General features: G+C 32.4%; 2 protein-coding genes across 2 annotated transcripts; both read right to left on the bottom strand.

Annotated features, from left to right (window-relative positions):
* Positions 3,245–12,110, bottom strand: LOC109344442 (muscle M-line assembly protein unc-89). The gene is made up of 16 exons (XM_019583245.1): positions 11,882–12,110; positions 10,843–11,046; positions 10,564–10,745; positions 9,121–9,247; positions 8,806–9,003; positions 8,683–8,730; positions 8,279–8,575; positions 7,730–7,852; positions 6,911–7,411; positions 6,676–6,783; positions 6,189–6,262; positions 5,498–5,549; positions 5,168–5,254; positions 5,044–5,087; positions 4,207–4,281; positions 3,245–4,127 (listed from the first exon to the last, which is right to left on the bottom strand). The coding sequence occupies exons 1-16, from the start codon at positions 11,996–11,998 to the stop codon at positions 3,629–3,631; spliced, it is 2,736 nt and encodes a 911-aa protein (XP_019438790.1). The 5' UTR covers positions 11,999–12,110; the 3' UTR covers positions 3,245–3,628.
* Positions 7,533–21,404, bottom strand: LOC109344441 (mannose/glucose-specific lectin-like). The gene is made up of 3 exons (XM_019583244.1): positions 21,106–21,404; positions 15,876–16,430; positions 7,533–7,547 (listed from the first exon to the last, which is right to left on the bottom strand). Exons 1-3 carry the CDS (start codon positions 21,346–21,348, stop codon positions 7,545–7,547), a joined length of 801 nt encoding a protein of 266 aa, XP_019438789.1. The 5' UTR covers positions 21,349–21,404; the 3' UTR covers positions 7,533–7,544.

Below are 26,355 nucleotides of genomic sequence, written 5' to 3'. Positions count from 1 at the left end.
TCTTGCTCATAAATGGGTAAAAAAAATTTTTGAATGAAGCCATATAAAATTTATATCCTTACATTCGTTTCATTTTTGGAACATCACTTTAAGCAACATACATCGTGAAAAATCAAAAACCGTTACCTAATGGTAACAAAAAATAATTCAATATAACTTCGAATAATACTTCATTAGAATATCGGAAAATGTTGGTAAGAAATACAAGGCGGAATTCTAATCGTCACCCAAATAAAACTACTCACAAAAAAATACTCTACACACGTAGCCTAATCAAAAGCAAAATAGAAACGGGAAGGGCTCCTAGCGGCTAGCCCTAGTGTCTGCGGGTGTGCTGGAACACTCGCTCAGGTCCTCCTCCATCTCAGAGTCAGAGGAAAGGTTGATAATCTCAATGATGTCCTCGATGTTGATTAACTTCACACAGTCATCCTCTCCAGTTGTTGACTCCTCCTCCTCTGCCATCATCTCCTCCTCTACCGCCATCTCCTCCTATTGGTCATAGGACGAATGGTGCGACATAGTCACCCTCCTTGCATCCACTTGGAGGTCTGACATAGTCCATCCGGTCCAAATTTCATATTTCTGAACCATCATTTATCCTCGAAAGTCTTGTTCCCGATTTCAACGTTTTCCAAGATAAGTTTTTAATACAGTTTATAATTTTATCACCTCATAAATTTATATTTTCATGAGACTTTTTAAGGCATACTTCCTCATTTTAAGGTAAGTTTCTTAATCCAAGTCCACACTTTTTAAATCAATATCTCTCAAATTGATCTTACCATTTTAAAGTAAGTCATCTTAAGTAGATTCCATATTTTGTATATTAGTTTTCCATGGTCATTTCAACACATCCTTGATAGTGTTGATCTCATACTTAAACAACATTCAAAATCAACATTTTTTAAGTTAAACCTACCACTTTAAAGTAAGCTTACCTTAATCCTATAACAAATCAACCATCCAATACTTCATAACACTTTAAGTTTATAAAGTCAAGACTTTTATAAGTCATCTTTTATCTCAAATCATAACTTGAACTTGGAAGTCAAAGAATATTATTTACTAATCAAACTTCTACTCATAATATTTTAAAATGACATTTTTTCACAAAACTCACCCCTAAATATTTTGGACTTCAAAGTTAGAAACTAAAATTTTCATAAACACATATAGGTCATGATTTAGACCTAATGCTAAGAAAAATTTGGATCTTTCAACTTATCATTAAACACTTTAAAGGTTCCTTTGATAACAAAATCATCCCCTTTGAAACACAATCAAACCTCAACATTAAAAATATATTATTCTAAACTTGTCCAAAGCCATGGTTTTTCAAGCCAAAAACAAGTGAAAAATCTAAACTTTGCATGGTTAGAAAACTCCTTAAATGTTCATTTGATATACAAACCATCACCTTTAACCATGTTCGAATACCAAAAAAATACAAACTTTTTAAACATTAAAAACAGCCCCACGAACACAAGGAGTTCGTGGTTTCAAAATAACTTTCTAGGTTCAAGAAAGTATATATTGTGTGTTTGAACATAAAAGGAGCTAGGAAGATTATTAGAATATTTCAACGATTGAAAATGTTCATAACATACATATAAACATCATACTAAAATTTCGTAAACATTTAATGGTTAAATCTTAAGAGATGAAGAAATCAAAATGAAGAACTATGAAGAACTACCTTGAGAGTTCTTTCTTTAGAAAATGCAAAGTGAAGAAAGAGTGTAAAATGCCAAACGTATTCTCTTAGTTACGATTTGGCTCCTTAAAGAGAGAAATCTGATTTGGAGAGAGAAAACATCAAAGGTTTTTCAAAAAGTAGTTTGCCTAAGAGATAGGTGAGTGATTTAAGGGATTTTGTGCAAGAGGATATATATTTTTGCTTGTTTAACAAGCAAGGCCTTTACATGAAAGTGATGTGACCTTTTCGGTGAGACATTCGCAATTAAATCATGCCCGAGTATTTGTCGGCTAATACTCAGTCAGATATTAAAAATCTCCCAATTTCGGTTTACAATTAGAACTTCGAAACACGAAATTCGGAGTGAAAAATATTTATAAATGCGTTCTGGACGAACTTGATGTATATCTTGAGTCGAAATAATATTTTGAAGCCAATGGTGCAATCCGAATTTGATTCCGAGTTACGAAACTCATAAACACATTATTGGGCCGATTTCGGGCGAATTTAGGCCCGACAGTAACTCAAAAACCATCGTCTCTGAAAATTACGAAAATTTACCACAAAATGAGACTAACACTCAACTATGGTTTAGCCTAAGTCAATACCAATTAATTTTTAAAATTAATCGTTGGTAGAATAAATAATTAATAAAATATATACAGAAAATTCACGGTGTTACGGTTTAAGGCATCATTGGATCTCCAAGGTCGAGGGTTTGATTCCTGAGAGCAACACTGATTGAGAGAGGCAGTCACGAACCCCGAAAGAGATCAATTTCTTACCAAAAAGGTGAAGGGATACTTTTAATACCAAAATTACGAGAATACTTCTGACTCGACCCAAAAAAAGAAAATTATCTATTCTAGAAGTTTATAACTTAATTGGATATAATATCTAAAACTTAAAATTGTATATCATAACTAAATTCCATGTCAACACAGTGTTGACCCTACCATTAGTTAATCCATGATGAAGCCATAACTGAATCTAGTGGAGTTGACTCAGTCAAAACAGTTTCAACCTAAATTAAATGAGTCTAATATGACACCCCTCACACTAACATATCGACAATGCTGCAATGAATCTTAAATCTTGATTATGATCGGTCTACTACATGCACTATTGACTCAAAAGTCAACACATTCTATCCGTTTATAATTGATTGTTGAGGAAAAGTTACATTTATCCTCACTATATCATCTACCATTCATTTGTGTTACTTTTTGTAAATAGTCGATAATTACTAAATATGAATAATGGTTAATGTTGTGACAGTATACTTCGTCGGATACATTTTTTTTACTCAATACCTGTGACATGCATGATAACTTGAAAAGATATCTTGGCCAATTGAGGATGATGATAGTGGCCAATTCTCAAAGATATGGAAAGCTTGTGAGGATTCTAAGATTCATGTAGAATTGTTTAAGGGTATTTTTGGCACTGAAATCCTCACATGTTAAAGGGTTCGGCGCAGAACCAAACACATCAAATCCTATAACCATTATCTTCCACATTCAATGCCCCAAAATCAAATGGGAGTGAAAGTTTTGCCAATTTGTCATTACCAGGTAGACAAAACACCCTTCCAATTCTGATAACTTTAAATAACATATCCATCTAGAAACTGGGGAGAAAATACAACTTCCAATCAAATATTTTCTTCTGATAACTTTAAATACAAATCCATTTAGGGAAGAAGAAAAAAAAAGCAATAATAGATATACTAGCAAAGCCCCTACAACAGCTACACTAATCTCTCTAAATGTATATAAAAAGACTACTATTGATTAAGGGTTACCACATATTGTTTGGCAGATACCTAACACAAGGGCATTGCATGACCCAAACCAGAAAAAGAACATATTAATTAAACTTTGATTGCATATACCTTCAACATGCAGAAGATTAGAATGATATCCACATCTAGTTTCTTGCACGTTTCTTTCCAATCTTCACCTCACTTCCACCACTAGCCTTCGATGAACTTGATTTCTTAGACTTGGTATCTTCCACCGCCTCTTCTGTTGAATCCTCCGAGTCGTCATCTTGCACTGAATCTTTCAGTAATTTGACTTTCGCCTTGCTATTGCCATTGGCACTAGACTTGCCACCACTTTTGCTGGATTTTGCTGCCTTGGAGGAGGCAGCAGCAGTCTTACTAGAGAGTTTTGGTGTGCTAACATCATCTTTATCAATGTCCTTGGATTTGCCACTCCTCTTTTTTCGAGCAGCAGCATCTATAGATTTACCACTGCCACCACTTTTGGGAGTTTGATTCTTAGTCTTTATGATGACTTCATCAGAGTCTCTAGCAGCAGCAATCTTGGAGACCTTCGATTTGCGATCAGATTTGCTGCCATCTTTCGATCTATGGCTAGACTTCATGGATTTCCCACTTGATTTACTGGATGTGGCTCCTCCACTAATAGAAATTAAAAGTGCAAAATTGTGACATCAAATAACAGATGGAACAGACATCAAAATTTTATGGCATTACAAACCTTGTAGATGAAACATCCTTGTTTCCTCCCTTTTTTGGATCAGCGGTACTTGTTTTGCCTTTCTTTTTTTTGGGCCTAAATATAATAATAGAAAAGCACAAATGTAACGAGACAACACAGAAACTGAAGACAAAAGCTCAACTAGGAAGCAAAATCACCAAATACAGCAGCAAAGAGGTCACATTCAAATGAAACTTTTATGTCTGACGAAACAGAAAATTCTAAGGCAGCATGTTATATATTTTAACTTATTTTCAATATTTATGGCACATTAACGAAATCTCGCTGCATCCACCTGAAAATGCAAAGCTCCACTCGATACTATTGTTTTACATTTGCTTTAATGATAAAGACCAGTTGATAAACATTTGCTTTAATAATAAGGGAAAACAAATATACAACATCGAAGTAACCCACCCCCCTGACTATAGCATCAGAAATTTTGCTCAAAATTATGCCATAAGACAAATCATGCGAAAAGTCCGTATTTTTACATTGAAGAAAAAGGCATGGGAAAATCAAAATTTATCATAAAAAATAAAAAAACAAATAAATATTTTTACTTTCATAAATATAATAGGTTGAGTTTATAGGAGCTTGATCAAGGTAGCATTCGATAAAAAAGAGGTACCCGACAAATCATTGTTGTAACAGGCAAAAACAACAAAACCATCACACCAAACAGATCTAGGACACATGTTTATACACTTACCGAAAGAGGATAAAACCACACAATATATGTAGCATACAAACATGCATGCAAAATAATTCTAACATAATTTTAAAATAAAACAAAAAGTTGTTTTCTAAATGACATCAACAAGAAGCAGCACATACATATCAGCAGAGACATTAGGACTTGGGTGATCAGCTCCTTCTTCCTGTTCATATAAATAATTTCCATTAATTTATATGGGAAAAAAACTTTATTCTTCAAATATAAAGGGCAGCAGATACCCACCCCATCTGAATCAGCACCAACTGCAATGATTTCCCATGTTTCATTTTTAAGATTTAATATTTCAATCTCACCATCATCATATGTGACCTAAAATAGAAAGAGAACAAGTGTCAGAAAAGAATAATTATAGTAATAACGACTTATATTATTTGGACATGTACAATAATACTTTTAGTAAGAAATTAAGCCATATCGAATTTGCTATAAGTAGAAATATATAACATTTAAATTTAAATGTGAAACTCTATATATCAGAATAAAAGCAAACAAGTTTTACTATGAAATACAGGAGAGGGAGAGTAGAAAGATGACAGTATGATGGCAAATCACCTGGTGCATCTTCTTCGTAGGAATAAAACATTCAATAACACCTTTATAAAACCTGCAAAAGATTACATTCGTGTTAACAAGAATAAATAACATATATTTCTATTCGACCGAAATGAAAAGGAAAACTAAGCTGAAACAGAATATGCATTTGTATGATTGACTCAAGCTGACCAAAAAAGCATGTCACCTAGTCCAATTGAAAATAAATTCTATTTATCCCAAATACCACCCTCTAACTCTAATGCTTTCTTACAATAAATTTTACTGAAAGCAACAGTGACAATTCATTACATGGAATCTGGTATACAGGTGCATAGACTTACAGGTCATACAAGCAGCTAAAACAAGAAATATTCCAAGTAAGTAAGGAAATCAAATCTTGAACTCAATAGTAACTTGACCAAAAAGGTTTTAAAAAAATGTTATATCTACCATTTTGCACAGCAAGCGCTACATTGAAGATAGCGGATGTGATGTAATTTCTAGTTTCTAACACAATATATCAAAACTCAAAGTAATCAAAACATAAGACATACTTCTCATTGACACTCGAAAGCCATAGCTAAACTTAAAGGCACAATCATCATTAACCTGAGTCATATATATGCAAAATGGTAGATATAACAACTAAATGCCAAATAGCATATAACACTTCCCATCCCTGATCCCACCAATCACACAAAGTACTTACATGTCATCATCTGGCCACCAAACTTTAACTCGTGTACCAACAAGATTTTCACCATCTTTCTTGGTACCAGACTCCTGAGACAACAGCCAGAGGATTAGAAAACAAAGTTTGAGAAGAAAATTAAAATTTTATAATCAGCAAGAATGGATAGAATTGCATGTGTTTTGGAACTACAGAAGTAAGATAGTTACTCACATATAACATAAGAAAGAAGTGAGCCCATATGTGAAATTGCAAATAATTATTTCCTAAACTATAATAAAAGGGAGAAAATCTTGAAAGAATACAACAGCGTGGAAGGAAACAGATGTACAGAGCAAAGAACATTGAATGGTATATTTCACCAAATCAGCAGAGCAATTAAAAAGGACTCTGACAGATTTACCATACTTGCAAAAGTCCATCATATAAACCATATAGCTGTAGAAAGGATCAACCCTCTAAATTTTCATTCCATAGTGTAATAATTAAGTAACCGGGTACATACATTTCCTTTTCCAGGAGTGCGTTTCCTCTTCAAGTTTGTCTTAGGAAGCTCTTCTGAATCTTCATCTTTAATTGATTTCGTATTTGACTTTGACAAAGACACCAATTCCTAAATAATATACAATAATTCTTGCTCATTTATTTTTTAAATAATTGAAAAGGAAAAAATATTGTGTTGCGATAAATATAAATATAATAATAGGAAAGAGAAAGCTCTATGGCAAGTACGGAAGTACCTTATCCACATCTTTAACAGGAGATTTTTCTTCACCTGATTCAGAGTTAGCTTTCCCTCGCCCATGCCTTTTCTTGTCGGATCTACCACCACTCTTGCTAGCATCTTCTGTTTTCTTGGACGGGTGCTTTTTTGCATCAGGTTCACTTGCAGTCTCATTTCCTTTTTTGACTGAATTAACCACGGTATTTTTTTTCACGTCAGAAGTACGACCAAGTGCCTTTTTAACAGACCGCTTGGTAGGCTTTGCTTCTGAATCACTTGTTTCTTCATAAACCTTCTGTGGAACATCCATTGCAACCACTTCTTTCTTTTTTGGTTGTCTAAGTTTCTTTTTACTATTTTCACCATGGAGGCTCCCTCTTGGTGAAGGAGAAGAAACCATGTCAGATTCACCATCACCTGCTTTGGGTGATGAAATCTTGGCATCAATCTCTTTGTCGTTCTCTGAAAGTCCTTCAGCCTCAACAAAATCGTCCTCGTGTAGAGAACTGGGAACTTTCTTGCTATGACTTACAGAGTTAATCACTTTCCCATCTTCATTCACATTAGCTGCCGACTTTGTCGAAGAGCTAGGTTCTCTTCCTCTCTTGTTGCTGGCTCGATCTTGCTTTTGATCACTGTCGTCATCTTCCTTACTATGAATTTCAGAGTCAATGTCTTTCTCATTTTCCTTTACATTAGCAGGATATGAACCCTTGAGAGGTTCTGCCAATTTTGTAGAAGAGATAGGTTTCCTTTTTCCTCTCTTTTTGGTGACTTGACTTTGCTTTTGATAATTATTGTCATCTTTCTTGCTATGACTTTCAGAGTCAATCACTTTCTCATTTTCCTTGCTATGACTTTCAGAGTCAATCACTTTCTCAACCTCTTTCACATTAGCAGGATATGAACCCTTGGGAAGTTCTGCCGATTTTGTTGAAGAGATAAGTTTCCTTCCTACCTTTATGCTGGCTTCACCTTGCTTTTGATCACTGTTGTCATCTTCCTTGCTATGACTGTCAGAGTCAATCACTATCCCATCTTCCTTGCTAAGACTTTCAGAGGCAATCACTTTCTCATCTTCCTTGCTATGACTTTCAGAGTCCATCACTTTCTCATCTTCCTTGCTATGACTTTCAGAGTCCATCACTTTCTCATCTTCCTTGCTATGACTTTCAGAGTCAATCACATTCTCATCTTCCTTCCTATGACTTTTGGAGTCAATCACTTTCTCATCTTCCTTGCTCTGACTTTCAGAGTCAATCACTTTCTCATCTTCGTTGCTATGACTTTCAGAGTCAATCACCTTCACATCTACCTTCACATTAGCAGGATATGAACTTTCGTAAAGTTCTTCCGGTTTTGTAGAAGAGATAGTTTTCCTTGCTCTTTTAGTGGCTGGGTCTTGCTTTTGATCACTATTTTCACCTTTTTCAGTGTCCAAATTGTTAGGATCCTCGTTAGCTGAAAGATTAATACTTTTGGACTGAACAGTACAATCAGTATTTTCTTGCTTTTCTAGGGACTTTGAATCTACCAAAGTGTCATCTTCTGCAGCCTGTGGATTACCATTGCTCGTGACAGACTTAGGAGAATGGTCACCAACTGGGTTGTCTTGTTGAGGCGGTGCAGCTGAACTATCTTGTTGAAGTGGTGCAGCTTCTTTTCCATCCTCTTTAATCACCTAATCAAGCAGAATTGACATGTTCCAGTTTCAAAATCTAGAGGATAAAAATAGAATATATAAATACACAAATGAAAAGCAAAAGCAAAATTGAAGAAAAAACACACCGGTGCTGACTCCTCTAGTGGCTCTCTCACTGATTTGCTCTCGTCTTCCTGGAACAAAAGAAACTTTATCATAAGGTATCTCTCATCGCAAAAATAATCCAAGTCGATAACATGAAATTTTACCACATGCTCACTAGTAGCACATACATCACTTTGTTCCAAGTTGACAGATCCATCATTGCATATTGAAGAAAGAACATCACTGTAATCATCCAAAGAAATACTCATGGTATTCACTGCTTGCACAATGTAGGGTTTAAGCTTGGTTGCACAACTTTCAAGGACATTCTCCACCAATTTTTTAGCAATTGGCAAAACCGCCTGAAACGAAATGGTCATGACTAGTTACAACTGTTAAAAAAATTAACAATGAAAACACAGTTCAATTTTAAAATCAAAATCTACAAAAAAGAATAAATCAAATTGTGGAACTCCTACCTCATTTTCTTTCTTTATGCTGTCCAAGAATAGAGAGAGTAAGTTTAGGGATATATCTTCACTTTCCTCTAGAAGAACAGTCATAATGTTTTGCATGGATGAAAAAACATTCTCTGGATGGTGCTCCCTGAAAGGTAAATGCAGAGAGAAGGCTAGAATCAAGTCCACACATTGTTGATTCTAACTTATTAAAGATATGTTTTTGTAAATATCCAATCATATAAACCAATACATATTTGCAAGGCATTGAACATTAAAAATAATATAAATCAAAGCTTGATTGCAAATACACTACTGCCAAACTTAATAATAATTTTCTATTGACTTCAAACCATCAAAGAAGGCATCTTCTCTCATCTAGATTCTAGCCTATTTGTACCCTATTGGTATGACAAAGCTCGACAGAAAAAGACACTGCCCCTTGCTGAGAAACAAATGACTGCTAGGTGAAAATGTCTTCGGATCAAATTTTTATTTGCATGTAGCGATCTATCAATTCCTTCTTTTCTCTTATATTTTTCATTATGAAAATGATTTGATCATTGAGTGCAATAAAAGCCCATATCTAGGTTCATCAAAAGAAGAAAGTCAAGTCAGATGAGAAACATTATGATACATATTTAAAAGAGTAAATACCCTGAAATTTGAAAAATCCAAAATGATCCCCAAAAATTTAAATATGGGTCAAACTAGTCCATTTTAACATTTTTATGACCACTGATAGGGATTATTTTGGCTCACGTTTGCGATATTTGAGTACTAGTTTGGACTTTTACTTTTTCGGGGACCAAATTGGTACACATGAAATTTTTTAAGGAGCAAAGTGGGTATTCACTCTATTTGAAACAAACAATGATACAGTCATCAGAACTCAGCAACTTGGAGCATCAACTCTCAAATTTGAATAAAAGAGCGGCTTAGTGCATGAGGCTCCCACTTAGTGGGGTATGAGAAAACTAGATGTATGCAACCTTTCCAGGATTTGAACAGTGACGTCATGGTCATTAAGCAACAACCTTACCATTGCGTCAAACTCACCCTCTAACTCTCAATTTTGAATATTTGATCAATAATAAATTTCTTTATGCATAACTTAACATATTTTACATCTAAAGTTAATGACTGCTTACATAAAATAGGTCACGCAGACTTTGTTGTGAGAGAACTATCATCTATGAACCTAAGAAGTAAAAGAGATGCAATCAAAGAATAAGAAGCTATTATGAAGCTGGACTTAAATACAACAGTTATTACCAACAAAGCATAAGAAGCAATTATGACTCATTGAGATTCGACATAGTTTTACGTTGGTTGTCAACAATCTAACATAAGCATCACCTTTTACCCAGGCTTAGGACCGACTATGTAAAACATCAAGCACACATAGACAGGTTTATAAGAAGCTACTATGATGCTGGACTTAAATACAACACTTCTTCTAACCTTATTTCCTTCAAGAAATGTTGAAACATCTCCAAAATCAGATCATCACATTCAAGATCCAGCATTACCACACATGACCTGACTTTTGAAACTGTTTCAAGAATCCCAGTCCTCTTTCTATAAGATCGGCTTGACATATCATGGAGATTTTCAAATGAGGATACAATTAATTGAAAGGCCTCCTGAAAGAAAAATGACATTGTTAAAGCTTAACAGGTATAATTTGTAAAGAGCATGATAATAGGATAAATAATTTGTAGATAAAATAATTCCGCAGACCTTCATTTGGTCATCATCTAATGGAGCGTCAGGTGCAGAGATTCTTGTTATCTCACTGATGCAAGAGGCAACCGCGACTTTCACATCAATATCTGCATGCCTCAGAAGTTCATCACCAATTAAAGCAACTGCCAATGGAGCCATTGCAGCTTGAACAGATTCATCAGGTGACTGTTCAACCAATCCTAAGCAACTGTCAACTTCCTGCAGTGCCAGAAAAAGGAATATGCATGATCAAACAAATGTGCTGTCAACCATAAAGTTAAGATCAAATCCTGGAAACAGTCTCTCCCTATACCTCACTAAGTAGGAGTCTCGTGCAGTGGGCTAGCCTTCTTAGCCCACCCCACTTTGTGGGATAGAGACTTGGTTGTTGTTGTATACAAATAAAGTGAGAGAAACACAGGTACCATAGGTACTGGGCAAGGAGAATTTCATAAAATATGAAATCAATTTCGCAAATGAAGCTACTAGATTTGCATACTTTGCAATAGAAACAAATTCATAAAATATGATTTAACAGCATACAAAATTATATCTCATAAATTCCTAATCCGAACATAATAAATTCAATTTCACAAATGAATTCAAATTTTCCATTTAGAGAAGGCCGAACATCACAGCAAATGCATTAGTAATGAGCAATCGCATAAAAAACAAACAAAAATCTAGTAATTAGAATTTCCTTAAGTGCAAAGTCATGAGTATTAAGGTTGAATTAAACTGATTCGCAAATGAATTCAATTGTGCAATGCAATAAGCAAAAACAACAAGAAATTAGGGAAAATCTAGTAATTAGAATTTCCCTAAGTTCAAAATCGTGAATATTAAGATTAAATTAAACTGATTCACAAATGAATTCAATTGTGCAATGCAATAAGCAAAAACAATAACAAATTAGGGAAAAACAAACAAAAATCTAGTAATTAGAATTTCCTAGATTGAATTAAACTGAGTCGTAAATGAATTCAATTGTGCAATGCAATAAGAAAAACAATAACAAATTAGGTCAAAACAAAGAGAGAGAAATGGATTATACTTGAAGAAGATGAAGAAGATCGTTGAGAGAGGAAGGAGGATGTAGAAGGTTGTTAGCAGCTTCTAGAAGCTTCTGATGAAGATCCTTATCTTCTTGTTCTTCTGCGGAAGAAGCCATTGTAGATCGCAACGAAGAGAGAAAGAATCACAGAATTTAGGGTTTTCGTTTTGTTCTCTCTTTTCTTCTTCTTCTTCGCGTTCCTCACAGAAATGGACAGAGAAAGAGAAAATGAGAATCAAAATCAAATATTTATTTGTATTTATATCGTGGAAATTAGTGTAGGAGTTCTTCTACTGCTTCCACTGAGTTCAGAACAAAGTATTAATAGAATATATCATTTATTATTTATTTGAATTATTTTTTATAAATAATAATTAAATATGAATAATAAATTATAATATAAAAGTTATAATTTCTATTTATTTGTTAAATGTAAATATTTACACCACTGAGCGTATCCTTCAACATTCATTCATGTTAAGATTGAGTGAATGATATTAAAAATGAATGGTGACATTTTTCTTTTGAATGATTATTATTAATATACATTTTTATATATGAGCATATATAATCTTGTTAGTAGATCAAGGTAAAAAGTCAATTTATATTTGATTTATTGTTAAGTTATTTATATAACTGGATTAATTTAGAGTTTCAGTTTATCATGTTTAAATAATAAATATAGCATCAAACAAATGTTGAATTGATTAATCTGTTGTCACATCTATTAGTATATTAAATTTTACAATAAATATTATATTGAATATTACTAAAATACTTAATCTTCCTTTTCATTTTTTATTCTTATTTTGACTTGTAAAATGAGAAAAAAGTTGTGTCCAGTGTTTACCACGCAAATCTTTAAAATCGAAAAACAAATTATTGAAATAAAATAAAAATGCATGGTCATTATTAAAGTTGTAGTAGATATTGGAAAAAAAATCTAGCCCTTAACTTAAAGCTTTGAGATTTAATTTAAGTATTTCAAAATAGAATTTAGCTCAAATCTCACATGTTGATGAGATTTTATTTAAATCCTGGTTTTAAATTATGCATTGAATTTTCAAAGGCTTAGTGTATAAATACTTAAAAGTGGGAAATAAAATGAAAGTAAAAATTTACAATTACAATTAATAGAAATGGAATGAAAGCATGGATCACTATTATAATTATCATTAATTAATGTTAGAAAGTGAAAAAGAAAGTCTTTTATAGTATCAATAAAAGTCTTATCTTTCAATTCTAGAATTTAATTTTGGTATATGAAAGGAGAATCCAATCTAGCTATTATGAGCTTGTAAATTTTGATGTAAATTTGGATTTTAAATTTTGAATTAGAAGTTTCAAAGAAAGTACAATTTTGCTCATGTTATTCATAGTTGGATTTAAAATTTAATTTAATCATTTCAATGAAGGGGATCCACTTACTAAACTTACTCTTCATCCTAACCATCGAGTATAGGGTAATTATTTGAATTAGTTGGTAGATCTAAATCATTAAATATTCATAAAATTGATATTTAGGAAATTTATTGATTAGTCTCTACATCCTCATCATCTTCGTCCCTTTCATTAGTGCGTATAATCTTCTACGTTAATGAATTTAAACTAAGGGAGACAAGTTCATACAATGATTTATGAATTGAATTTTCATAATAATGTTTCTATTGTCAAATCTCTTGTAAATATGGTGAAATTAGAATAATTGTCTTGTGTTTGATAGAATGCATGTGAGAGATGTTGCCCCATTTAACAACGATATCTTGAATGAACAATGTAAAAAGTAGACATTTAATAGTGCTTGTTTCAGTGAGCACCATTGCATGTCCACTTTTTTGGACATTTCAAGTGAGGATCCAAAACAATTCTTCAGATTTTGTGAATTTTGGATTTTAAGACATTCCAAAGGTCAACCAACTCAACTCAACGATCTCTTGAATGAGCAATGTAAAAAGATGTTTTAAGGATAGGTCCAACTAACCCCTAACCCCTTGGATTGATAAATGGACATATGCTCTTAGATTGATAAATGGTAACCACCATCCTAGAGGTTGACATGATGAATTAAAATGGATTGAGCAACAAACTAGAGAGAAAAACATGAGATGCAAATTGTTGAAGGGTGTTATTGCTATGATAGTATATGCTATTTGAAATATGAGAAACCTCTATATTTTTTAGGGGCATGATATCAATATAGGTATTGGGCATATTGTTGTTAGAACAATTTGAGATAGGGCTAGATTCCATGTGGATTGAAAAAGTATTGTGATAAACTTGGCTCTAGCTAAATATAAGTTTTAGTTTTATCATTTGGTCTAATAACCTCGATCTGATGATTGATGTATAATCATCTATTTTGGTGTAATAATCTAGATATGATGATCGGTGTGTAATAATCTATTTTGGTGTAATAACCTGGATCTGACGAAAAGTTTTTTAATCAGACATAATTTAAGAAAATAGATAATATAGAATTTCTCACTCATATAGAAATGAGTTTAAATGACTTAAGCATTTATTGTCTCAATAATGGTCATACTATCTAAAAGTCAACTCTCCTTCTCAATTTTCATTTTTGTTTGAAATAAAAATAAAAAATGAGTTTAATGAGTACTTAGTTGGCTCAATAATGATGGAATACTATTTAAAAGTAACTTTACCCACTAACTTTCCTTTTCTTTTTAAAATAAAAAGTAAAAAAAGTCTTAAGTGAGTTAATGAACACTTTATTAACATAATAATGAAAATATTACATTTAAAAAACATGCAATTGACATTTGATTTTCGTTTTTTTAAATAAAAACAAAAAAAACATTTCAATTAATTTAGTAAGTCATTAGCAGACTCATTAATAGGAGATGCCAATTTGAAAAATATGTACCAAATATTTGAATTCAATTAAATCATTATGGAGTCATTAATATGAGGATTTTCTCTCAAGAAAAAAAGTGTCAAAGGTCCCTATAAATAGAAGAGAGAAACATACAAAAATGTATACAGACATAAAGAAGTACCAAAAGCAAGAAAAGGAGAACAACATCATATCAATTAAAACAAGAAGAAGAAATATACGATTACGATTAACATTATCTCTAAATTTCTACCAAAAGCAAGAAGGTTTACGTCCAACAATATATATTCACTATTAGTTCATTAAATTGAAATAATTATATTTTAAATATTTTAAATCAATCAAGAAATTCATATCAACCCAATAAATTAATATTTTACCCATAGGTAAGTAATCTTGATTTCTATAATGAACCTAAGGATACGTAGGATCAAGATAAACTTTTGTTCAACACAAAAGAATAATATTTTTTTAATAAATAAATTTTGAAAAATAATTAGGGGTATAAAAGTGCATACAATTAGAGAATATGTTATTTTAATACGGGTGAATAAGATGCTAATATTTTTCCTGACGACTCCCGAGCATAGAAATTTTGTTTAAAAAACTATTTTATCCATTTCGGACATAGAAGAGAGTTTTTAATGTTTTGACCATAAAAAACGTATCAGCGACTCCAACCAATCATATAAGTGGTGTTCAATTGAAAATCATGGCACAATAATTAAAACTATATGTATAATAATAATACTCATATTAAAATAATATAATACTCATATTATTATATAATATAATTAAATAAGTTGTCATGTTAGACTTAATAGGCATTTTTATGACTTAAAGTTTGATTTGTTAACCTAAATAGGTTTTTTGAAAAGTCTGAGCATGTTTATAAAAAACGTCTTGCATAACCTAACTTATTATAAGTTAGGTAATAGATCACGATCTAACCTATTTCCAACTTCAATTAGGTATATGGGTCAATTAACATATATAACAGTTATTATTGGATAGATAAAGATGTTTTTGATTTGCACATATGGCTACAACAAGTAAAACAAGAATGTGAACTTACTTATTTAGCATACATTATACATGTTATGGAAATTACTTAAATCACACACCATGTTCCTTCTTCACATGCTGCAAGGTTGAGTTGAAAACCCAAGATTTAATGATATGTACTTGAGTTTGTTGGCCCGTGGAAGCTGATAATCCAATTCTGACCCATTCAGGAAGCACATTCCTCAAATCAACAACATAAGAGACATGATATGTTTCAGAACCAAGATAAGAAGAAACAACACTAAGATTTTTAGTGTCTGCATTATAGTTTATGTGGACAGTGCCTATTCCCCCTTCTTTTCTGTCCCATTTCACTGTTGCTGAAGAGTTAATAGTATTGACATTGATTCCAATGTGATAATAAAGTGGATCCCATTGATTAGAGTTTTGAAAATAGAAAGTGTCTAATTCTACAGCAACAACTTGGTTCTTTGATGGGTCAAGAGCAGTGTTTGGGTCAAAGAGTCCCAATAACCCTCCATCTGAACCAGGAGGTATGGTAGTTTTGGGTGGTGCAAGGAAGAAGGTGAACCCATCGGCTGGGTCATTTGGTGTGGGTGATGTGAGGTTAAAGGTGATTGTGGTTTCAAAGGTTGAGAGTCTCTTTGGGCTTTTCTGCCAAAGCTGAATCTGCATGCATGCATTTAGTTTCAATAAATGTGATATGTATATAATATATTAAAAAGGGCACAAACATTGTCAACCCAACTACAATTTACAGAAAAAATCAATACAAATAATAAGGTTAATAATCATTGGACAAAGGTGTAAGAAAAAGAACCCAAATTTCTGGAAAACCGTAGCCAGTGTCTACTTTAGATCAAATCCATAATTTGAATGAAGCTAAGTTTTTCCTCCCTAAAAATTGCCTCATTCCTAATATTCCAAATAGACAAGATAATAATGAACCACAACATTCTCTACAAAGATTTACCTTTTACCAATTTTACAAAAAGATTTATGAGCCTGAAACAAATTCACATTTGTGTCTGACAGGATAATATGAATTTGGAGTCACGAGTAAAACTCTCCCAAACATTAGGCACAAAAGTACAAGATAGAAATAAATGATCTAAATGTTCATCATGAATCAAATAAAACATGCATCTCAAATCAGCCACCCCACCAATATTTCTCATTTTCCACTGTAAACAACAAACTTTTGAAGGTGCACAATTTATCCAGCAAGATTTAAGGATTTTACCTGCATCCACAACATGAGAATTCATCTTAGTCAAATAAGTTAATTTGATCACATAGTTACCAAATGAGTCAAGATTCCATCTACATCTATCCCTAACACTACTAGTGTAAAAATGGTTCTGGATGAGATCATAAAGGTATCTAGCAGACTCTTCCTCCCAATCAAATAAGATTCTCCTCCATTAAATGTTTCAGGTCTATTTCCCATCAATCCACTCCCCACAATCAGCTACCACACTCTGTTTTTCCATAGCAAGGATATATAACCTCGGAAAAGTAACTCTAAGATTTGATGACCAAACCAAGTATCCTGCCAAAATAAAGTGTTCAAACCATCACTAATTTCTTTTCACAAATTGTCCTCCAACTAATTAGAGTCATTACACAGAGACAAACCAACACTAATTTCCTTTCACAAATTGTCCTCCAACTAATTAGAGTCATTACACAGAGACAAACCAATTTTCACAAAATCCCTCCACCGTCTTGATGTTGAGTAAGTACACTAAAACACACCATCATTGCCAAACTTAGATTCAATCACTCGAACCCACAAGGTCTCCGGATCCACAAACTTTCTCCACTTCCACTTATCCAAAAGAACATCATTAAATCATGACAAATCTTTAATGCCCAAACCACCAAGGTTCTTAGGCTTACAAACATCTGCCCTAGCAACCCAAGGGATACCTTTAACACTTCTCTTGTTGCTCCACAAAAAATCATTTGGAGGGAAGACAACTTAGAGATCACCTTCTTTGGAGCCTTAAACAAAGAAAACATGTATATAGGCATATTAGCAAGTACCAAGTTAATGAGGACCACTCATCCTCCAAACAAAACATGTACGCACATCCATAACGTCAATCTATATGAGACATTCTTAATAACATTATGCCATATGGAGTAGTTTCCAGGATTAGCTCCAACTGGAATTCCAAGATACAACTTTGCAGGATATGAATGTAGTTGATGTTGAGAGAAGGCTATCTACCACCCTTATACCAATAAGAGAGCTTTTGCATACCCACTTTATACCCCTCAAGAACCCAACAAGCTCTATCTTTCTTAACCATCTCAACAAATCCCTCAGCCACCAACAAAAAAAAGGATCCATATGGTCTCCCTGCATTATGCCTTTAGACACCGAAAATTGATCACTGGAAGAATCATTGGCCAAAATTGACACCAAAGTAGAGGCCATGCAAGCATTAACCCATATCCTTCGTCTATAAGAAAACCTAAACCGCCTGACAATATAATCAAGAAACTCCCATTTAACAGGATCACACACCTTCTCAAAATTCACCTCGAAAAGAAGACAATATCCCCTATCTTTCTCAGCTGAATGAATAACATCATTAATGACTATAGTGGCATCAAGAATATTTCAATCCTAATGAAAAGTCGATTGAGAAGATGAAATTAAAGAATCCACCACCTTTTCGGCCTCCCTACTAAGATCTTCATTATAATCTTATACAATGAACCCACAAGAGATATTGGTCTAAAGTCTTGAATCTAGTTTGGATTTTTTATCTTCGGAATCAAAGCAATAAAAGAAGAATTCAACATATTCAGAAACTCACCATTCACGTGGAAATCTCTTACAAAGAGGCATAAATCTGTTTTGAGAATTTCCCAACACTCGTGATAAAACTTGAAATTGAAACCATTCAGACCTAGACTTTTATCATTGGCACAACTCCAAAGTGATTCTTTTAACTTTTCCTCCGAAAAAACATCTTCCAACCTGCTACTTTGTGACTCAGTTAGCTTGGCGAAGTCAACCTCATCTAAAGTCAGATTATTTCTCTAAACACTCTAAAACACATATTTGAAGTACTTCCATAATAGCCTTCTCCTCATCACACCACACTCCCTCAATCCAAACCCTCAAAATATGATTTCTCCTACGCCTATTGTTAATACAGGCATGCAAATAGATTGTATTAGCATCTCTCTCCTTCAACTACTTGCTTCTGGACTTCTGAACCAACAAACTTTCCTTCATACTAGAAACATTCCACTATTCAGCTAAAAGTTGTTTCCTCAAAGAAACTTGATCCACTTCCAAAAGATTATTTGTTCCATTCTTTTAACTTCAATTTTAAGCATTTCAACTTTTCTTTAAAAATAAAGGCCGACCAACCCGAGATTTGGGTTTCCAACCAAGTTTTTTTCACCAAATCCAAAATACCATGAAGTTTAACCCAATAGTTGCTAAACTTAAAAGGAGTCGAATGTCTCTCAATTTTCCTATGTTTCAACACCATATAACAATGATTAGAAACATCTCTATTGAGAACCCATTAAGAAGTCTCTAACCAATGAAGAATCTACTCTAAAGATAAAAGGAACTGTCGAGTCTGCTCATAGCTCCCCCTCTAGGTTGAAACCAAGTAAAGCTTCTTCCAATTAATGGAAAATCAATAAGCTCCAATCTCTAATCCAATTATCGAACATAGACAGTTCCTTTATGCAGTTACCACCCAAGCCACCTCTCCGCTCATAAGCACTACAGACGACATTGAAATCTCCAAAAAGACACCATAACTTAATTGACCAACCCCGTTTCAATACACTCAACTCCTCCTAGAACAATTTTTTTCTAACTAAGGATGCAAGGCAAGTGTATGTTAACAATGCAATAATTAACTTGGTCTGGAAGCCACATACCATGAATAGTAAGAAAACCATCTCCTTTGAATGTATTGACTCTTCAAAACTTTTTTATGTCCCAAATACTCAAGATACCCCCCCTCCCCCTTGATCGACCAACGAATGAGATAAAATCTCATTCACACTCTGAATTCCCCCATAACCCATAACACCAATTCGACTCACAAGCCTCCCAGTTTGTTTCTTGGATACCTAGAAAATGGATATCATTACTCTCTAGTAGGTTTCTTATTTTTCTTCTTTTAAGCCTAGTCGTCAACCCCCTTATTTCAAAGATGCACAATTCATGGATCACTCACTACTCCCTTCAGTTGGCACTAATAAACTCAACCTTATCTCTTTCTCCCAATTCTCTAATTTTGTCCAACATCATAGCTTCGTCACCATAAAAGGATACTCCCACTTTCTTCCTAATCTCCCAAATTTTCTCCACTACTATACCATCCTCTTTAAAGTGGAGAAGATTTGCATATTTAACATGAGAATCAGTGATGGAGTTACTAATAGTGGAATCCAAAGCCCCCCACCGTAGCCTTACCTTTAAAAATCACTAGACCAGGGGAATTAGAAGACCTATTTTTAACCTCTCAGCCTTCTTTAGATATGTAAAATAATTAGCCTAGCTTCACATAAAAATGATCCTATTATCTCAAATCATATCTTATAAGTTGTTTTGCGCTAGTTCAAATATGTCATGTCAATTAAATTTATTTTAACATTCATTATCGATGCTGATTTTGCTTCACTATCATTGGCACAAGATAACATATGAAACAAAGTCAACGTATGAGACATTATCTATAACAACATATCTCCTTTCAACTTCACAACACTCCTATACATTCCTTAAACATGATTTCATATTTATTTTGGTGATCTAGACCCCTTGAAAGTGTTTTGACAATTGCCTGAAGCTTATCCTAGATACACATAATACTTCAATAAAGAAATAAGACAAATATCTCCTATTTTAAAGTAATAATGAATATTTGTTTTTTAATTGCATGACATGATTTTATTGTTTCAGGAGATCATATCTTTGTCCCAAGAAAAAAGCCAATACACTCCAATATAATATACACTTTGGTTGATAAAAAATAACAAAAACATATTAGAATTAAATATATAATATATACTTTCAGACATGATTTGGGATAACAAATCTTATTTTCCCACACCATTTCTATACATTCCTTGAACATGATTTCATATTTATTTTTTATCTATACCCTTGAAAGAGTTTTGACAATTGCCTGAATCTTAGCTTAGCTAGATACACATAATACAACAACAAACAAAAAAGCCAATACACTCCAATATAATATACACTTTGCTCGATAAAATATAACAATATATATATATATAATTGAAATAAAATAAGATAAATTAAAAGTATTAAAAATTAAAAGTCATAATGCACCTTGTCATGGAATAAGACTCGACCAATAGAGTATTGTTGTGCAACACCAGTACTATTTGTCTTGGTGAGTTGTAAGACTCTGTTTGAGGTAACATGTGCATCACCTTGTAAGATCAAGTTCTTCTCATCTTTGTTAAAGTCACTGAAAGTAAATGAGAGTGAATCAGAAGAGTTCACAGTGCTGAATAATATGAAGAAGATGATTGTGAAAAATGGAACAAGAGGAATGTTGGATATGGCCATCAAGTTCAAATGTGCATGCAAATGCAACTATGATTGATGAGGAGCCTAAGCTTAGCCATTAGATATTTATACTAAGAATGAGAGTATGATATTTATGCACTGTCAATGATTATTAAAACTTAATGATAAATGATACAATGACAGTATAAAAAAATTATTACATTATCAGTATATATCAGTGTTGTGAAAACCGTACTGTACTGGGCGGTCCGACCGATTTGACCGCTGGCCGGACTTGAAAACGACTCTGGTTTACCGTCTTAACCGAGTGAGAGTTGGACCGCTTTGAATCGGGAAAACTCTGGCCCGATCGTGTTAAACCTGGTTAAATAGGATTAACCTGTCAAGTAAACCGGATGGTTCACTTAAACATTAAAAAAATGGAACATTGCTTTAACATTTTGTTTTACTCAAGTCCAAAAAAGATGAAGGGACGTTACTTCAGTATAATTATACATGATTATTAATCATATAAAAATTTACATTTATATAATTATATATTTATACATAAAAATTACTAATTATGTATGAAATCACATAGTCAGACCAAATGGTTTAACCATTTAACCTAATATAAGATATTTTATAGTTTGATGTCCGACTCGGATTTTACTATATACATGTTTTTTCTCCCAAAAAAATGATTTTGTAAAACTACATTATTATTCAAGCATCCATTATTAATGTGAAACGGGCTTTAATATGACAGCCATATAATTGCAAATGGGGACCATATTGTGGAATTACATAACATTATTAGTCAAAGACAGCCTATGAATGGGACCATATATTTTGGAAATTTCTTGGTTTTCATTATCACACTTATATATTAATATCACACTTATATATTAATATCCAAGATCAAAATTATCACACTACAAGAACTGTTTCATTTGTGAGATGAACTTAGACGTGAGTAAGTCCTCTAACGATGTAAACTAAGATTGTACTACTAGGAAGACATTTACCTTATAATTCGATTTTTAGTTGGAAACTGGCTCTGTAACTAAGAAAAATATGAACTCTATTTCTACCTCTCCCATGAAATTTGGAATCATAGCTACATTTTTTGTGGATAAAATGTAGAAACTATCTTTTAAGCCGATTGTATAAAATAATCTTTTGAAAAAGAGTTATGAGCTCGTGAATGAATTGCGGATTGAGAAATACATAAGCAACTTGTTTGTCCATAATAAAACGATATTTTCCCTAATAACTTGGTCTTTTGTACCCTTAATTAATTTATTGTAACAAATATTTTATTTTTAATTTTTTTTTGTCTCCAAGAGTTTATCTTACTTTTTCCTATCTCTAATGCAATAGAGAAATCAAAGATATATAGCTCTATGATTGATATTGATTTAATAATATTTAAAAATGTAATACTTTTAGTTTAATTAGGTAGAAAAATAATAAAGGTATGACACTGGTCATATAGTGTGTTTCTGCTTGAAACAAGAAGGAAGAGACAATACGAGTCTTGATCGAACTATTAAATCCCATAAAAAAAATTAAGAATTAATAGAAAGTTTTTTTTTAAAAATAAAATTAATACGGTGTGGTACAATGTGTTATGCCTCATGAAACAATATGGAAGACGTTACTATCAAATCCTAAAAAAAAAATTATATAGATAATTTGTATTTAAAAATGGAATTAATAGCAAATGTTTTACATTGGTCATACATTATGTTCCCACCAAAAGCAATAAAGAAGAGATGACACAAGTCACAACCATACTATTGAATCCCATAAAAATATATTTCTTAATTAAAAATAGAAACAATTATATATAAAAAATTAATTGTGAACAAATTAATTTATTGTATGCACAAATATTTCTTTATCATATTTATTATAATTACTTTAAATTATGACCATTACTACTTTATTAACAACTTTATTCTCATGATTACAGAATAAATAGTAATGATTGGTAAATAAAATATTTAATTATGAAAAACAAAATAATAACAAAAAGAATTAAATAAAATAACAAAACGAAAAGAATTAAAGAAATGCACATGTGATGGAAAACAATGTGTGGTTACTTGTCAATGGTACCATACATGTTAAGCTTTTGGGACTTTGGCTTTTTCCCTCTCTTTTACTATCTTCATAAGAACATAATTATAATGTGGTGAGTTACTAATGGAATGTGGAGGAAAAGTTAATTAGAGAAATGAGTTGTATAAGTAACTTATAGAACATGTACAATTTCATTCACAATATATTCTTTTTCTTGTAACTTTTGTAATTTTTGCATTCTATTCTTCTTTTCATTAGAATCTCTACCCTTATTCTTGAATCCTTCGAATTCATCCTTGAATTCTAGTTTTCACAAACATCCATATCACTACCTTTTGTCCCCTCCTCCTCCTCTTCCCTCTCCTTACCGTTTGCAAACTCATTACCATTTGTCATGATAGATATAAGATCTTGCAATCTTCTTTCCTTGTTGTCTCACTATTTGTTATTCTCTTCCCACTTCAAATCACAGCCCAAGATCCACCAAGAATCTTGCTTCAACCTTGCTCTTGATATCACTGTTAAACCAAGGCCACAAGAAACACTCTCCTATGCATACACAATGCATCAAGCAACCAGCAAAAGAGAAACAATATGCACACTAAGTGTAGTAGCAAAAAACAGCAGAAAAATGAAAAGAAGTTATGTTTGAGAGATAATGAACTAAGTTGTATTGAAAATGTATTGAGTATCAATTACAACAACCATTATATCTTTGAAATGCTAAGTGCTATTTATAGCTTCCAAATTACAACTAACTTTAACCAACTTTCTATGCTAGGAAAATATACAGAATAACAGACTGAATTAACACAAACTTCCACTGGTGGAAGTTTTTTCATTTTCTGTTATTCCCAAATTTCTACTAAACTTCTAATGGTGAAAGTCTCCACATTTTCTATTATTAATACCGAAATTACATTATTTCTAATAATTTCAAGGAGAGCGCCCAGTTTTTTTCTCAATGGTTGGTGTATTTTAATTCCTATTTGAAATTTGAAATTTAATCTAAGCATTTCAAGGAAGGGTACAACTAGATAGTGAGTGGATGAATTATAATTTAAATTAAGGTTTTCAAATTTAATTTAGATGTTTCAAAAGAGGATCCAACTCAATTTGGGAGTTGGTGAATTATGATATATAAGGTTTCCAAGTTTAATTAGGACATTCCAATGGTGGATTAGCTAAAATTTTTAGAGTTGGTGAATTTTATTTAAATTTGGGCTTTGGGCGTTTTAAAGGAGGGTCCATTTTAGTTATCAGGAGTTGATGAATTTTGATTTATATTTAATTTGGGTGTTTCGATTGAGAGTCTCTACTCAGTTTTCGAAGTTGTGAGCTTTGATTTAATTTGGCTTTTGAAATTTTATTTGAGAATTTCGAATACTCAATTCAGATTTTTGGAATTGGTGGTTTTATTTATTTTATTTTTAAATTTAATTTGTGTATGGAAGGTGAATCCAACTCTTTTCTATCAAGTTAGGGCATTTAAATTTGGGTTTTTTAAAATTTAATTTGATGTTTCAAAGTAGAATTCGGATAACAATGGGTTTTGGTTCAAGTGGTACATGCTTGATTCTTTTTAAGCAAGGTCTCGGGTTCGAGTCTTTTTTGATGGAAAAAATACTCGTGGGGAGAGTTAGCCCCATATACCTATAGATGTTTCCGACTCGGACAAAATTGTTTCCAATGCGAGGATACTTATAGGAAACAGAAAAAAGTAGAATTCGAGTAGGTCATGTGAATTGATGAATTTTTATTTAATTTTAAATTGGTGATACTTAAGCTTTGTTCTCAGATATTGGATAATTTTGATTTTAATTTTAATTTTTAAAATTGAATTATGGTGTTTCTAAGGAGAATCTTGTTCGGTACTCCGAAGCTGATGAGTTTTGATTTAAATTTGAGTTTTGAATAAAATTTAGTTTGGACATTTTAAAGATGGATCAATTCGGTTAATAGGAGTTGGTGAATTTGATTTTAAGTTTGAGTTTAGAAATTTTATGGTTGAAATGCACTTTTGGTCTCTCAAATTTCTCATTAGTGCAATTTGCCCCCACTCCCCCACCTTTTTATCTTATTATCATCTTCCAACTTACATAAATGTATAAAAGTGGACATGTGGCAAATTCTATCAAACGTAACATTACATGTGTCATTCCTAGTTAAAACCCAGAATTTTAATTAATTGAAGTTGATCAATTTTAATTAAACTATGGTTTTAAAGTTTAATATGTTCATTTCAAAGGCGGATCCAACTCACCTTTTGTAGGTAAATTGTCATTAAAATTTTAGTTTTGAAATTTAATTTGGGTGTTTTGAAGGCGGATACAACTGAGTTTTAGAGAGTTGATGAAATTTGATTTTGAAATTTATTGTTTTTTCAAATGATAATTAAAAAAAAGTGAATTTAAATTTGGGTGTTTTGAAATACCAAAATTTAAATTATAGAATTGAAAGATAAGAAGTAGCATACTAGCATGAATGTAGCAAATGTATCTATGAACAAGTCAATGACATAAATTGTTTATGTATGTGCACACGTGGGGCGACACAAAATAATGAGACAACAGATTTGGTCACAATTTTCTCACAGGTTTAAATTAATGTCTAACAAAATGTGCATCAAATATTCTTGTATTGAATACACAGCTTCAATTATGATTCAAGGGTAGGTCAGTAATTTTCATGCTCTAGGGGACAAAATCTCTGAATTGATGAAGGAAAGTTATGACACAACATTGGATGTAGGGTATATATATATATAGCTCCAGCATTGATTGATTATGGAATGTGGTAGCTGTAACCCATATGTGACTTTTTTTTATTAAAGTGGGGCCCTTTTTCTTGCCTTTTTAGAGGACAAGGTTAAATTTAAGAGTCTAAAATGTACAGCATAAAGTTTTTTATGTTATCACTGATTTGTATTAATTTTGTTTGAGAGTCAATAAGTCAATGATGATTAATAAATTAATGATT

Source organism: Lupinus angustifolius, chromosome LG03 (assembly GCF_001865875.1).
Source record: "Lupinus angustifolius cultivar Tanjil chromosome LG03, LupAngTanjil_v1.0, whole genome shotgun sequence".
Lineage (NCBI taxonomy): Eukaryota > Viridiplantae > Streptophyta > Magnoliopsida > Fabales > Fabaceae > Lupinus > Lupinus angustifolius.
The sequence above is the reverse complement of the archived record's forward strand: the minus strand, read 5'-3'. Positions and strand labels throughout refer to the sequence as shown.

Excerpts from the sequence above, each read along its gene's own strand:
- LOC109344442 (XM_019583245.1), bottom strand. The coding sequence starts at position 11,998 with ATGGCTTCTTCCGCAGAAGAACAAGAAGATAAGGATCTTCATCAGAAG. Across the intron at positions 9,248-10,563 it reads CATTTCTTGAAGGAAATAAG|GGAGCACCATCCAGAGAATG; the intron begins GTTAGAAGAAGT and ends TTTACCTTTCAG. Across the intron at positions 7,412-7,729 it reads ATAGCAAGGAAAATGAGAAA|AAAGTTCCCAGTTCTCTACA; the intron begins GTGATTGACTCT and ends AGTCATAGCAAG.
- LOC109344441 (XM_019583244.1), bottom strand. The coding sequence starts at position 21,348 with ATGGCCATATCCAACATTCCTCTTGTTCCATTTTTCACAATCATCTTC. Across the intron at positions 16,431-21,105 it reads GAGTCTTATTCCATGACAAG|ATTCAGCTTTGGCAGAAAAG; the intron begins GTGCATTATGAC and ends GCATGCATGCAG.